Source organism: Echinococcus granulosus (assembly GCF_000524195.1).
Source record: "Echinococcus granulosus chromosome Unknown EG_S00045, whole genome shotgun sequence".
NCBI lineage: Eukaryota > Metazoa > Platyhelminthes > Cestoda > Cyclophyllidea > Taeniidae > Echinococcus > Echinococcus granulosus.
This window is the reverse complement of record NW_020170425.1, coordinates 218842-233183: the sequence shown is the minus strand read 5'-3', so window position 1 is coordinate 233183 and position 14342 is coordinate 218842. Positions and strand designations below refer to the sequence as shown.

General features: G+C 39.9%; 3 protein-coding genes across 3 annotated transcripts in view; 2 read left to right on the top strand and 1 right to left on the bottom strand. All coding sequences in view use genetic code 11, as the record gives it.

Moving 5' to 3' along the window:
- EGR_05740 (Metal homeostasis factor ATX1) overlaps nucleotides 1-1544 on the top strand; it is a gene marked incomplete at both ends in the record, with an annotated part of 4287 nt that extends 2743 nt beyond the window's left edge. Inside the window, one exon of the mRNA XM_024494989.1 lies at nucleotides 1434-1544. Coding sequence (XP_024350582.1) covers nucleotides 1434-1544 — 111 coding nt within the window. The remainder of the gene's footprint in view (nucleotides 1-1433) is intronic.
- Nucleotides 1545-2167: 623 nt separating this feature from the next.
- Nucleotides 2168-8381, bottom strand: EGR_05739 (hypothetical protein; the record flags this gene model as incomplete). Its single annotated transcript, XM_024494988.1, has 8 exons — nucleotides 2168-2317; nucleotides 3200-3289; nucleotides 4155-4322; nucleotides 5168-5360; nucleotides 6505-6557; nucleotides 7527-7713; nucleotides 7899-7970; nucleotides 8356-8381. 8 exons carry the CDS (start codon nucleotides 8379-8381, stop codon nucleotides 2168-2170), a joined length of 939 nt encoding a protein of 312 aa, XP_024350581.1.
- A 1064-nt stretch (nucleotides 8382-9445) lies between these two features.
- Nucleotides 9446-14105, top strand: EGR_05738 (Potassium voltage-gated channel protein Shaker; the record flags this gene model as incomplete). The annotated part of the gene is made up of 2 exons (XM_024494987.1): nucleotides 9446-9540; nucleotides 11753-14105. 2 exons carry the CDS (start codon nucleotides 9446-9448, stop codon nucleotides 14103-14105), a joined length of 2448 nt encoding a protein of 815 aa, XP_024350580.1.
- Between the last annotated feature and the right edge of the window lie 237 nt (nucleotides 14106-14342).

The window sequence follows — 14342 nt, the reverse complement described above, 5'->3', positions numbered from 1 at the left end:
TCCCTTGGAAGTCTTATTGTGAGCCACAGCCATACTTCCGACCAGGCTTTATTGTTCTCTTGTGTTTTAGGTCTTAAACGCTACCCTTTCTCAACGTGGATTTTAAGAGCTCATGTCTCCTTCCAAGCACACTTTTGTCTTTGCAGTGTTGTGGTTCTCGAGTTTTAATAAATGTGGGTTGACGACGCTCTATGTATTTAAAATCAAATTCTGATCACTGGAGTGGGTGGCATGAGTCATCAGGCGGCCCTGTCCTGTCATGTGATTTGTCCCTATAACTTTGGTAGCTTGGGTTAGGTTGTTACAAGGGAGCCTTGACTGCCGTGTTTTTGAATTTGCGGTTGAGATGCAATAGGTTTTTAAATCGAGCTGGTTACGCGATGGGGGGGTTTCTTGGCCTGAATATTCTTGGAGGTTCTCGGTGGGGGTGGAGCTTAATGGAGCAGCCGGGGTTTCCTCCAGTGTTCAATACGGTGGCGTCTGGCCAGGGAGCCGGTTGACGGTCCTGAGGGTCTCGTCTTGGTGCTGCACGCTCCTGGTTGCTGTCTTTCTGAGGTGTCGCCCGGTTCAAGTAATGTGAATGTAGAAAGGAGTTGGCTGCTGCCTTCAACTGGAGTGGTAGTTTGTTTACGAGGAATCGCTTCTAGTGTGATACCGCGGGCTGGAGGAGGTAGGCTGGTATGCGGGGTTTCGACAGCTGCTATAGCTTTTATGGGGCTAAAGTCGTTTAATCCCAGTGTTCACAGGATATTAGTTCGACCGAAGGTTATGGAAAGCAGATAATGTACCCTCCATGAAAGTCGTACTATTCGGTGAAACCGGGAGACCTGCTGTTGGTTAATATTATGGTTTGCCTTTCGGAGTCACTGCATGAGGTTGGCGAGTCTCGTTTATGATGAGATGTGTTTGTTGCACCCAGGTAAAATTCCCCGGTGTTTTTAGAAGAAGTGTAACATTCTCTTCGTTGGGGCAATGATGAAAGTTCTTAGTTTAAATGTAGTGGTCGTAATCACTCATTAAGGGGAAACAGACGAGTTTAAAGGAAATAAGGAGTAGTGATTAGCATCATGGTGAGGTATCGCATGAATTACTTCCCAATAATGGCATCACATCAAGTAGGAGTTTCTATGCGAGTACTTTTGAAGTGATCACTGGATTGGTACACAAACTACCAACGACCAGTATTTGTAATTAGTCGATTATTCTCTGAACATTCTCGTTATTATGCCAATGATACTTAATGAGCCCTATGAATAAATCAGTGGATGTCAACTGCTATTCCCTGCGTATTCTGGTGTTAAGTAGGTATATATTGTTGCCAGTGGAAATCGTGCTTGAAGCAAATTATGTACTTAAGTCGTATGGATTGTTTTAATATCTATCGCCGCATCTTCGGTGTAAATGTGGTTAATGTTTTAAGGCTTTGGTAATAGCTGTGGATAGAGGCGAAGTACACTTTAAAAAAAGCAAAGTATATTTCAAATTCTCCATTATGTTATTCTCTTAAATGTCCGCAATTTATTTTCAATTTACTTTACGTGTGATAGCATTTCCAAGCCGTTTAAAATACATTTGAAGCAGTTTTACGTGTTCAGCGTAGAGTAAATAACGAGGCAAATGAGGGCAAGACTTACTGCATCCGCAAATGATTTCTAGGACGGCGGTTGAGTGGATTGAGCAGTAGTGCATGCTTTACGAAACCCATTAAATTAGACTGGTTACAGGTTAGGATGGGCAGAAACTGAACATATCTTTGGAAACAATATATAAGGATAGCAGTGGTTTCGTTTCAATCCACCCGAAATGATATAAGTAATTAAATTAGGGTATTTTTGGGATTAGAATTTCGTAAGTTCGTCCGTGCAAATAAAGAAGGAAAAGAAGACGAAAATTTTTTCTGAAGTAAAAATGGTTGCAGTTAGTACATAATGATGCAGCAGAAGAAAAGTAAACTGTAAGTTGTTTAAGGTTCCTTATCAGGAATTGCTTAAGAAGGAGGAAATAATGGGTAATGAGGCTTTATTTCCTTCCTAACACTCAATCTGTTAAAATCCACTGATAATGCTGACCAATCCCCCTTAAAGTTACCGTCCGGGGCATTTTTCAATGAATTCGCTAAATGGTCGCTTAACTTGCAAAAGACATGGTACAAAATCTTTCACTTGTGTCAAAATTTAGAGCGCATAAATTTGTTTGTATCCTCATGCATGCATTGGAAAGGGAAATGTTTAATCTTTAAAATGACTGATATGTGTGAGTGTTTATTGGGAGGTAGAAGCCAAAATACATACCTTTTTAAACATTCATCATACACCCACTAGATGTCATAAGTACAAGTAATTAACAAAAATGAGCTTATTTTGTGATTTTTCATCGAATGTTAGGACTATCATATGAAAGTATCGAAAACTTGATCTCAAAATTACCAGAGAAGAAGGTAACTCTGGGTAAGTAGCTCTTTGATTTTACTTACAAGTATTTAATGAAACCGAAATAGAATTTAGCCCTGATGGAATGGGATGCTCGAAGAGTTTAAATTTGAACCAAATGTATGGGATCTTTCCATAATGCCAGATTGAGCATAGGTTGTGGGCTTTTGGAACATCTGTGACCAATGGTTTATTTCTGTTAAGCTCATGGGGGTTGCAGAGGCACGTTGGCATCCCACGATTTTAGCGACAAAATTCGGCAGCAGGCCACTTCCAAGTTGTACACGATAAGTTATTTTGGTTGAGAAGTAAATGACTCCCTATAAAATGAATTGACATCCACCTATGGAAAAATTTAAGGCAGATTGGCCTTTAAAGCAGGAGTCTAATGTGGCCTAATTATGAACGGCTGCTGTAACCACGACACCATCACTATATTACGCGTGTCAGGACGCGACTACAGACGTCTCTCTCCCTTTTGCTCCGCCTGCCTTGCCTCCCCGCCCCTCTCCAATACCGACGGCAGTCGGGCGGAAAGGTGATTCGCGGGGGAAGGAGGGCAGAGGACAGGGGACAAGGGGAGGAGCAAGGGGTACGGGACGGAAGGGTGAGATAAATGATGGCATCGGTAAACCTGCCACAAATTACACGCGTGTGTAGTCAATCGTACGTATACACAAGATTTACACTAGGCTCGTCTGTTTCAGCGTCATTTGGATGGATTGATCCCTAAAGGGGGGTTACCTACTGATTGCGGTGAGCTCATTCACATTGTTTTTTACTTGTTCTCTGACACTGGCAATGCTGACAATAAAATTATTATTTGTTTCATTTCTTAAAAAACGCTGGTTTAATTCACTCTTTGACAATTTTTAAGATGAGAAAAGTTAGTGAATTGTTATAATTTTTAATGCCTAAGAGCAACTTTATGTTAATGTTGAATGCGCGTTGTGGATTTTTGATGCTGAAAACGAAATTAAGATTATTTTGTAAATATCATGAAGCAACGGACATTAACATTTTGAAGTGGAAAGTGATATTTAAATAAAATGGAAATGCTTGAAGTGTAACCTAGACCTTTAATTTAAACTACATTTTGAACATAGACTGGCCCATAAACAAAATTCAATTTGGGTAAGCTTTATGCTAACCCTAGCAGTCATGCTTATGGTAGCTTAAAAATGCGTCGAATTCATTACACCTTTAAAGATGAAGTAGATCAAAAGAGAGCCAAATGGGAAAGTGGTTCGAAGTAAAAGAAGCCCGATGATGATTGATGAAGGATGGAAATTTCAAACCTAGAGCACGGCGAGTAAAACAAAGTTCTTTTGATTGCACGGAATAAAACTCGTTTGTTTCGTCTTGTGATTATAATCATAAACGAGTAGGTTGGAACTAGGCGCTTGAAATAGGAGTAGTAACAGAGTTTGCGCTACCAATGCTTGGAAATTCCAATTTTTTTTCCAAGTGTATTTTTAAAATTCGAGATAAAATCGCAGACTCATTGGAAATTTTCATGAGATGTTGATAGCAGTACTTTGCAATACGAAATGAGGGCCATAATATACTTAGTCGAACGGATTTCGAAGAAGTGGGCCCCACGCAAGTCTTACATGTCACAATAGGTTAACCAACGATCTCTAAAATGTTATTATTTTTGAAGGAACACTCATTAAACCAAGTAGTGAAAAGCGCGATTTTACAGCGCATGCTCGAGGCTTTTACTGAAGAGGACCAAGCGTCATCGGTAGGAGGAAAATAGATTATTTCGTTTCTCCATGATTTATGCGATAATGCGGATCCTTTGCACACCCACGATTTGTAGACAAAGAACTCTTCTAAGTAATTGGTTTGTGGAGCTTCACTCTTCGCCCTTTGTTTTTGTTGAATGAGCTAAATGAAAGCGGGGCTTCGGAAAAAAGCAGACATGCTGGAGCGAAGCATCTTATGCCGCTTTTAGGCAGGCCAAAAGGCAAGTTTATGGCCTTTTTTCAGATGAGGCGGTGCCTGATCGGGTATCAAAGACAGGGCAACTTATTGCTTAGAGGATGGGGGTAATAACATAAAAATGTCATACTACAACAGTAACACTTACAGGTATTTCTGTATTCAACCCGATAATAAAATCGGTTAGAAGGTTATGTTAGTCATAAAAACTATTTACTTTAAAATGCATAAAAATTATTGAAATCAGAATGCGTACATATAAATAAAAACACGTTTATTTATCTTACAATCCTAAAGGGCCACAATGTGATTACCATCCTTTGGTGCCTACTTTTTTTTAAATAATAAATGTTATCCTTCAAAGTACGGAAATTTTAACGCTTCCGATGGTGGATGAGAAGAAAAAAAATTAGGCTAACGTAGCAAGCTGACTGGCCAACGCGAAGGGAAATCACGGAGACCGGAGTTCGTCAGACAAAGTATTGACCTGAGGCAAAAGTGACCAAGGGGGTGCGCGAAAAGGTGGAGGTGCCTTTTCATTGGATGGCGACTCAAATCCCCTGCCCCGAGCACAGCACGTGACGACGCCTATTGCAGTTGTCCCATCCCCTAAAATAGCACCCGCCTGAGCTGTGTTCCTATTGGCCCGTCTCTGAGATGCTGTCCTGTAACTGTGACACAGTGCGCGAATCCACTCGGCAATGATTCACCAGTAAAAAGTGAGAAACATCCCCCCTCCCACGCCTCGCACACAAAGAAGCTGCAGAACCATGCCACCTGGACGAGTGAACCTGCCAAAAGTACTGCTTTTTTAATTTCTCCACTTGAGAAAGTACTGGATTCGTGATTTCATACTCTCCAAGAGTCATAAGTTGTAAAGATAGCTGGAGGAAGTCTTGCACGAAATTGATGGCACTTGGATTCAGAAAGTAGCTATCAACAATTTCAAAAACGACTATAAAACAGCTGGATAAATTCTTATGACTGGATTAATATAAAAATTGACTTGCATCACGCATATTAGGGCAAAAGAAATACATCCCTGATGGCTTTGGAACCACGCAATTAAACTTGTTCGGTTAATGGAAGTACATGAAGCCATTGAAGTAATTGTGGAAAAGATTGAATGCAAACTTGCTCTATATAATTAGCATTGGTATTGATGGGGGAATGCCCATATTACAAGTATGTGTAGCTGCTGATCACATTTAATGATTGATCACTATCCCATGGATTAATTTTAACCCTTGCTAGATCTCCCATGTTTAACCGATTCAGATATATACAAAATAAACCAAATCCACACAGGTTCAGATTTCACAGAAGATCCTAAAAGTACACCATTGGTCTAAATTAATAAATAAGGGTCACTGGCAGTGACGTGCTTTGTTTTACGGATCAAACATCTACTCTGAACTTGACAGTGTCTTACACTTGCATTTCTTGCGAATTATCTAGTATCTTGCCAAAACAAATCAATAGGGATATTTGCAAATGGCGCCGCAGAGTTTTAATCATCGAACGACGGTACAAGACAAAGTAATAATAAATGGTGGTTGGGTGTCTTTGCAATAATTCCAAAAAGTTACTGCAATCTGGAGAAAAGTAGGTTCCCCTCAGAGACACGGATATTGCAGACTAAAATCAATGAATAATTGATCGATCGATCGACCAATCAGCCAATTGCTCAAGTCCAACAAGTACTATTCCCTTCGCGTTCCAAAGCAGAGGCTCTTGCGACCTATTGATTTCAGATGACGCAGCGAAGACGTAATTATGTCCCCCGGGGCATTTTCTAGTTGATAATAAGCCTGGGACGGCTCCACGGCTACCCCATGCCCAATTGCTCCTGCAATATGCAAATGTAATCCTACTGCTGCTGCATTAACGCAGTGGATTCGCCCATCCTGGCGGGCGTGTGCACCAAGGCCCACGAAAGCCCACTGGCGCGCATAGCTCGGAAAGCAGTAGTCAAATGGGTTAAAATACACTAGCACGAGCGCCGGCCAATCAGGGGACAGACTCGCACGATTGCGCGCCCTGCATTGGTGCGTGTGAGCGCGCGTACGATCGGGCAGACAAAACGCAGGGAGACGAGGTGACACATTGCACTCCATGTCGTAGTCACATTCGCTCTTCTGCAAGATTCTGCACTTCTTTGTGATTGGCATCGGTGTTGGACTTTATTTTGGAAAAAAAATTAATTCACGGACTCCTTTAACTGGTGATGAAATGGATACCAACTTGTCTATAGAGGACGAAGTATGATAGCATCAGAATGAATACCATTCACTGGGCCAGTGGAACAAAGCCAAGCTCTTCGAATGAACATAACTATGCCCAATATGATCGGTGAGCTATGTAGGATTCATGCACTTCTTTGCGACCCATGAAATAGCGGACTTTAACATCTGCTTTCCTAGGACAATTACAGTCCACGCATCACTAGTTATCGCAAAGACCTATGCCACTAAACTGCTATTTACTCGTGGTAATGCACTTTTAAAAGTATTTCAGCCTAGCTTTTACCATAAAATGAATTACATAAGCTTTAAAATGCCTCGTAGCAATTTTTATTCTCGGAAATATACTACAATGCTTGGCAGTTTTAAAGTTTCAGCACAAGTTTGTAAATCGTTCCCTTTTCTCATTATGCTTCAAATACATGAGTTTCCGATTAATGCAAAAATTTAAGCACACTAAATAGTTTTGCATTTAATCTACTTGGATGAAATAATTAGTAGCTCGGTTTAAATATGTTTTGTGAGGGAATTGGGGCCATAAGACGGTGATGTCGAATTGTTTTGTCAAGCCTTATTTTCCTTTTCAAGCATTTCAACATAAATATTTTTATGAGATTCTATGCAGCTAGACTGAGTCTGTGAGCGACTACCATATAATTGTAACGCCAAAATGGTAATTTGTATCCGAAATGAATCACTAAAGCCAGTATACACATGCTTTTAAAGCATTTGGTAGCCTAGTTTTTATGCAAAACAGAATTTACATACATTTTAACCCCCCCATATCTAAGTGCTACGAAAATTATTTATGGCCCACTTGTCTAGGCGACTGTATTAAAACGGGCGCGGTGATTGACTCACACCAGACGCATTCTGATCCCAGTACAGATCTCTTACTTGTACTCACATGGGAATAGTGAGAAATATCCAGGAGAAACTGTCCGTTTTCTTTTATGCTTTTTTGGGGAAAAACGGGAGAATAATAGTAGAAGCTGATGAAGCAAGCGAACGCAAATCTACGTGGTATACAAGGCCTTTCCTTGTCATTCACGCAATCTTCTACTTCTGGTCCACGAGACAGTAGTTGGCATTTTCTGAAGACAAAATTTTTCCCCAATTTTCTACCTTGCGGTAATCAACTATTTTTTGCAATCAAACTGTGTCAACCGTATTTATGAAAATTTCCAATTTACTTGAAAATGTATATAGGCTAAAGAGCACTCATTATGTTTTATGCACTTAATTTTTATGCTGTTTTTTGTTCCTGTGTAAAAACTACCTGTACTTTCTTCTTGTTACTAGTGCAGATAGTGCTTCATACGCATATAGTGTATAAATTCCACCGGCAGGACTAGAAAAAAATAACACTTATAAAATGCCGCTAAAGTCACACAGAAAGCTGGAACTGGACTTTATTTACCACAAGATCAAGTTCATGCAGAAGGTTTGGACAGTCCTTCTGTTTGATACGCATCGCAAGCTGTAATGGCATAGCAGTAAGAGTTTCACTGAATACTGACGGGAATTTGTTTTAATTAGGTAATAAAATGAATGCTTTTATTCAGAACCACAAATTGGCAAAAAGAACCAAGGTTTCCCTCATTTATACTTTCAGTGAAACCAGCAACGGAAGAAAGATGTCTTGTTATAAAATAGGAATCTAATCCCACTATAATCTTTGCAAATGTTAGACCTTATAGAGGATCCTGCTTAAGAGGCACTTAAATTTGTTTTACCTTAGTACTAACAAAAAGGCAACCATCTCAAAAGGACATCAAATGTGATTATGTGTAAAGTCCAACTGCATTTGTAGTCGCACACGGTATCCCATTGCGCACACTCACCCCGCTATACCGTAAATTGAATGGAAAGTAGTCTTAGTTTGACGCCCAATTCACTGGGATAAATAAAGTAGGACGCCTTAATTTGAACTCGGGAGTGGATTTCATTTCAAGTGCATGGCACGTTGGTGGAGTGCGAGTGCAGAAAGTGACTTCAATGTCTTTACTGTACGCATTTTATCCATGGCTTTATTTTATCCATAAATTAATCAGAGTTAATTAAGATGTTTTTAAGCTACCATAGTTAAGTCTGACCGTAACTTTCGAAAGCCTGAAAATGAGAAGAAAATTTCTGATTATTAGATCAGTACAACCGGCTAGCTACTTTTTATATTCGGTGTTCATAAAAATTAAAATAATGTGTAAATTCATCCAAATTTAAACACGTTATTTTCATTTGGAATGCGCCTGGTAAGCAAGCGAATTGTTAATATTTAGGTAGATATATCCCCCAGTCAAATAAAGAGTTTGACAAGGAATAAGATGAGATTAAATAACTTTGCATTTTTAGCATTGGTAGAAGAAAGGCGTAACTCGAGCTATTACGACTAAAGTCAATGTTGTTCCTTTACAAACACTATGGGAAGAAGAACATGGCAGTATGTGAGGGAAGGTCAACCAAGTGCGTTAGGCTTCAGTAGTCATGACGCCAAAGTGCCACTATCTACACAAGGAGATGATGCAACAGATATCATGGTGTTTTTTTTGACACCAAAAAAAACGGTAATTGGGGGGGGATTGTCTATAAAACCTCATAAAAAGACTCAAGATATCGTCATGAGGTACTTTATTGGGACTAGATTTCTGAAGAATGGATTTTTTATTATAGTGGACAATTAAATCGCTTTGAAAACTTTAAATACACCTCAAGGTGTTTTGGCAGGGGCTTGTGGACAAATCGCTGATAAAAATAAGGCAAAATAAAATCAATTCTAAATTTATGTTTTCTCTATGTGATACTCTGCCACAAATTAGATGGTTTTCGATGGGCTTTGAAATGATAGTTGCTGTTTTACTACGCAAACATCTCGGTAATGTCTCCGTAGCACGCGACGAACAAAGCCTCTCGGCCGACGATGAGTGGGCAATTTTCCCATCACATCATTGCGCTTAAAACTACCACGATCAGTCCGTTAGAGTTGTATTGGAATGTTAAATATTCGAATCGTTGTCGCAAATGAAATTCAAATTAGGTAGATTCAATAAAAAAATCCCAATTCTTTAGCCAGATGCTATGGAAATGCCTTAAAGTGCTCATCGAATGAGGAAATGTTGCATGCATTCTTGAAATTTGCTAGTTAATATGTAGAAGTGCAAAGTACATAAGTGCGGTAGGGGATATTTTTGGCCAAGAAATCTTTGGACTTAACTAATTTAATAAAAGCTTTCAGAGCATACAGTGGGTTCTCTTGAAAGTGCATCAAAATGGATAAATGTACCAAAATAGATTTTACCACTGAAAAAATGCCAACATTTAAATCGCCGACGAATTTCTCGATAGCATGAAAGAAATGGAGGCAAATAGAATAGTTAATAGGATATATAAGCCAAAACAAGACCATTAAATGGTATACTTAGGGAGCGTTTTCTCAAAAATAATGTGAAATTTAGTGATTATCTTGAATTTATGAATATGAAAATGAAACACACTTCGACAACAGGACATTACAGAACGATAAAGTTGGAGGTTAGGAAAACAGTAAAGTTGCAAGCTGGAGACAAGCAAACACTGAGCATTTTCAAATACGTCTCTGTTAAAAAAGTAGAACAAATGTAAATCCGAGCAAATGTATATTGGAGAAGTGGGAAGTTTGGTCATTTTCGTTTATTAAATTAATTACTAACGATTAATTGACGTATTTATGTTATTTATACCTTGAATGTTTCCTATTCCATTTCATACGACGCTAGACATATGCAAATTAATAATCGTGTGTAATGCGAAATAATAAGTAAATGACTTTGAGGAACTGTATTTTTTGTAGAAATTGACCTAAGAAAGCATGTGCAAATTCCACTTTTCTTTAACCGTATAAATTAGAGAAAGCAGGAATTCTTTAGTTATCGATTTATGCAATGATGGTTTCTTTTAAATGAAATGCTGTTGCTTCCCAAACCTTTGATTTTTAGGCAGGAAATGCTTTCAATATTATTATTCAAGGTCGCTGTTTTGGTAATATTTATATAAAAAAAGTTTTGATCGTGAGCATGAATAGTGAGCCAGCTTACAAAATGAATTCCCATGAACTTCCAAAACATTACACATTTCCTTGATTTGGTAGGACATTCGTTCGCGAAATGGATGTCAATTATGCTTATTTCCTTAGTGATCCACTGCCATTGCTTAACATTATCCTGATGCACGTCCCGGGCTCCAGACTCACAGCCACTACTTCTAGATGTACACATAAGGAAAGTGTGCAAAGGACAACTCCTGCAAAATTAAAACAGACTTAGGGTATTAGGATATTCAACAGACATATTTCACTCTTCTAGTGTTACGAAGACCGAAAGGCCCAAGGATTTCATAGTTAGTATGATAAGGGGTATAACATTCTAGGTTAACTTAAACTTCCGCTAATATACCTATTTTGCTCACGAAAGATTATGTATTCCCTTCAGTTTTGGAATAAAAATTAGGATTCATCGGTTTGTAATATGTGCTTCACTGTTTCTGCATGCATCCACTCGTTCTCAATTCAATTCCTTTTTTGATCAATTTCTTACTTTGGAAATTGAAATAGATATTATCCGCAAAATCGGAGCCACAAAATGACCTAGTCGTGGCTTGCATACACTAACACCAAATTTTCTTGTGTATGGAATTCATCACATCTAAGCGGATAATCATTTAAAAATGTACAGCCAAGAGTAGTATAAAGTTTGTTGCATTTTAATATGCTCTTAAGTACTGCTGGGTTTAGCTAAAACGACAATTAAATTCACTTATTCCCCCTCTTTGTTGTAAAGTTACGAGGGACAATTATAAGCGATCTGTCGGCGGTGTTAAAGGAGGTGACATTTGCGGGTATTCTGAGCACTTAGATCCGAAAATTATGTATAACTGATATGATTTTTTATTATTAAAAATGGAATCCCTATGCAAAATGGTATATACAGTTTTTACTGGAGAACTCACTGTAAAGCAGAAGTTGGTGGCACTTTACTGTTTGGGCAAATAAGTCTTACAAATATGAGTTTGCTCAGAAAGTCAGCACTATTTGAACGACTGGTTTCCTGTATTACTATTTGAATTTGCTATATTATGAAGTCATACATATTTCCCATCCAGGCAATACAGCGTGCGAGCGTATAGTAATCTACCGGGTGCATCAGGGATTGGTGGAACTGGCTTACCCAGTGGAGGTTACCATGCTAACGCAACCACCTCAGCAGGTTCCCATGTGACCTTTGGTGCACCGACTACCACAACCGCCTCATCCTCTAACTTGAGACCAACCGAATCTTCCAGCAGTGCTTCTGTTGGCGCTCCTCCTGCCACGACTTGCGACACTCGCATCTCTGCGGTTGGCTCCACCGTTGCAGCACTCACAAGCGGACAGTTTGGATTTAGCCAGAGAAACCCCCTTCTCCGATCTAGCTCATTCTCCCGAAACCTGTCCGATTCTAAAGAGAGTCAGTCCGATGGTACCATGGAAACTAACGCACAAATGAGAACAAAGATTCTAACAAAGGCCTCGGTTATGCACAGCGTGGACTGGGATATTGAAGGTGCTCAGTTTTCAGAGGTGAGTGATGAACTACAACCCAAGGAGCAATATGATATGTCCTTTTGTGAGCGTCGACAGGCTGACGAAGAGCGTGTCGTCTTAAATGTCTCTGGCTTGAAATTTGAAACACAGTTGAAGACGCTAAACCGCTTCCCAAACACTCTGCTTGGTAATCCGCGGAAACGCAACCGATATTATGATCCGCTGAGAAACGAGTACTTTTTCGATCGAAATAGACCAAGTTTTGACGCCATCCTCTACTATTACCAGTCTGGGGGCCGGCTTCGACGACCCGTTAATGTCCCAATTGACGTTTTTACCGAAGAGATAAGTTTTTACGAACTTGATGATGAGGCTGTAGAGAAGTATCGTATTGATGAGGGCTTCCTCAAGGAGGGGGTAAAGTTGCTACCCGAGAACGAATTTCAACGCAAAATATGGCTTCTCTTTGAATATCCTGAAAGTTCTTTAGCTGCACGGTGTATTGCTATTTGTTCCATATTTGTAATTATCCTATCAATTGTCATCTTTTGCATTGAAACCTTGCCTCACTTCAAGCACTATCGAATCGCAAATAGGACTTCCAAACTTTCATCCATTTCGAATGCCGCAGAAGATGGCAATAACTATGTTTCCACCGGAGCTACCGTGTTTGATTCAGGATCCAGCTTTCTACGAACAGTTCGTGATACCTCAGCGAGCACACAAACACAATGGAACGATTTATTTTACAATGTGATAATTGTAGAAGACGACATACCTCATCTCGCTGAGCCCTTTTTCATAATCGAGACAGTATGCATAATCTGGTTTACTTTTGAATTGATGATTAGATTCGCCTCCTGTCCTCAAAAGGTTGCCTTCTTCAAAAACATTATGAATTTCATCGATATCGTTGCAATCATTCCTTACTTCATTACTCTTGGGACTGTCATAGCCGATGATTCCAAGCGCCAAAATCAGGCAATGTCTCTAGCGATTCTTCGTATTATTCGACTGGTTCGTGTTTTTCGGATATTCAAGCTATCACGTCATTCAAAGGGGCTACAAATACTTGGTCAAACTCTCAAAGCCAGTGTCCGAGAGTTGGGGCTCCTTGTGTTTTTCCTTCTAATCTCTGTCATCCTCTTTTCCTCGGCCGTATACTTTGCTGAGGTGGACGCAGAGAAGACCTTTTTTCGATCCATACCCGATGCATTTTGGTGGGCTGTGGTTACCATGACAACGGTCGGTTATGGCGATATGCGGCCAGTGACAGTTGGAGGAAAGTTAGTAGGTTCATTGTGCGCTATCGCTGGTGTTCTAACTATCGCCCTCCCTGTTCCTGTTATTGTGTCAAACTTTAATTACTTTTATCATCGAGAAACAGAAACAGAGGAGAAACCCAGTTTTACCACAGTTTCGTCGTGCCCACTTTGCAAGACTCCCAGCCTATGCAGTTCGAATTCTGGGGATAGCCTCCTTAGCCCCAAGAAAAAACACAGTCGTGATGGAAGTGGATACAGATCCTCCAGATCAGATGGACGAGGACAACCCACAGTAAGTCGGGAAGAATCACAGCCAACTCGTGTCTCTCAAGGCAACTCTGCTGGGATTCCACTGCTAAGTAATGCTGATGAGATGCCCACATCACGTTTGATTGCCGAGCCTGACAGAAATACTGAAGAAAGAGATAAAAAAGTAAGTAGACACAGGAAGAAGGGGACATTAATGAGACCAGGTCTACTAAATTTCATAACTCAACCTCTTCAACAAGCGGGCATTGGATCTCGAGAATCACTTGATCAAGCGACCGAGATGAAGAAGCGTCGTAATTTTAACCCAACATCATTGCCTCCATCACCACAAGCTGTGGTTGTGTCGAACACTGTCTTACTTCCACCATTAAAATCTCATCAAGAGAACGACCACTGATGATACCTCGACTTACAATGTCATCATCTCCACGTTGGATAGCCTGTTAATAAGAATCTTTGATTATATACGACCCCACTTTCATGGAAAACTCGGTATCTTCCCAATAAGAGGACAGTGCACATCGCATAATCATGCTGACAACAGCAGTTACAAAGGTAGACGTATGGGCATTGAGTATTTTTGTAAAACGAGACATAAATAAAATCCCAGCATTCACACGCCAACGTCCTCATT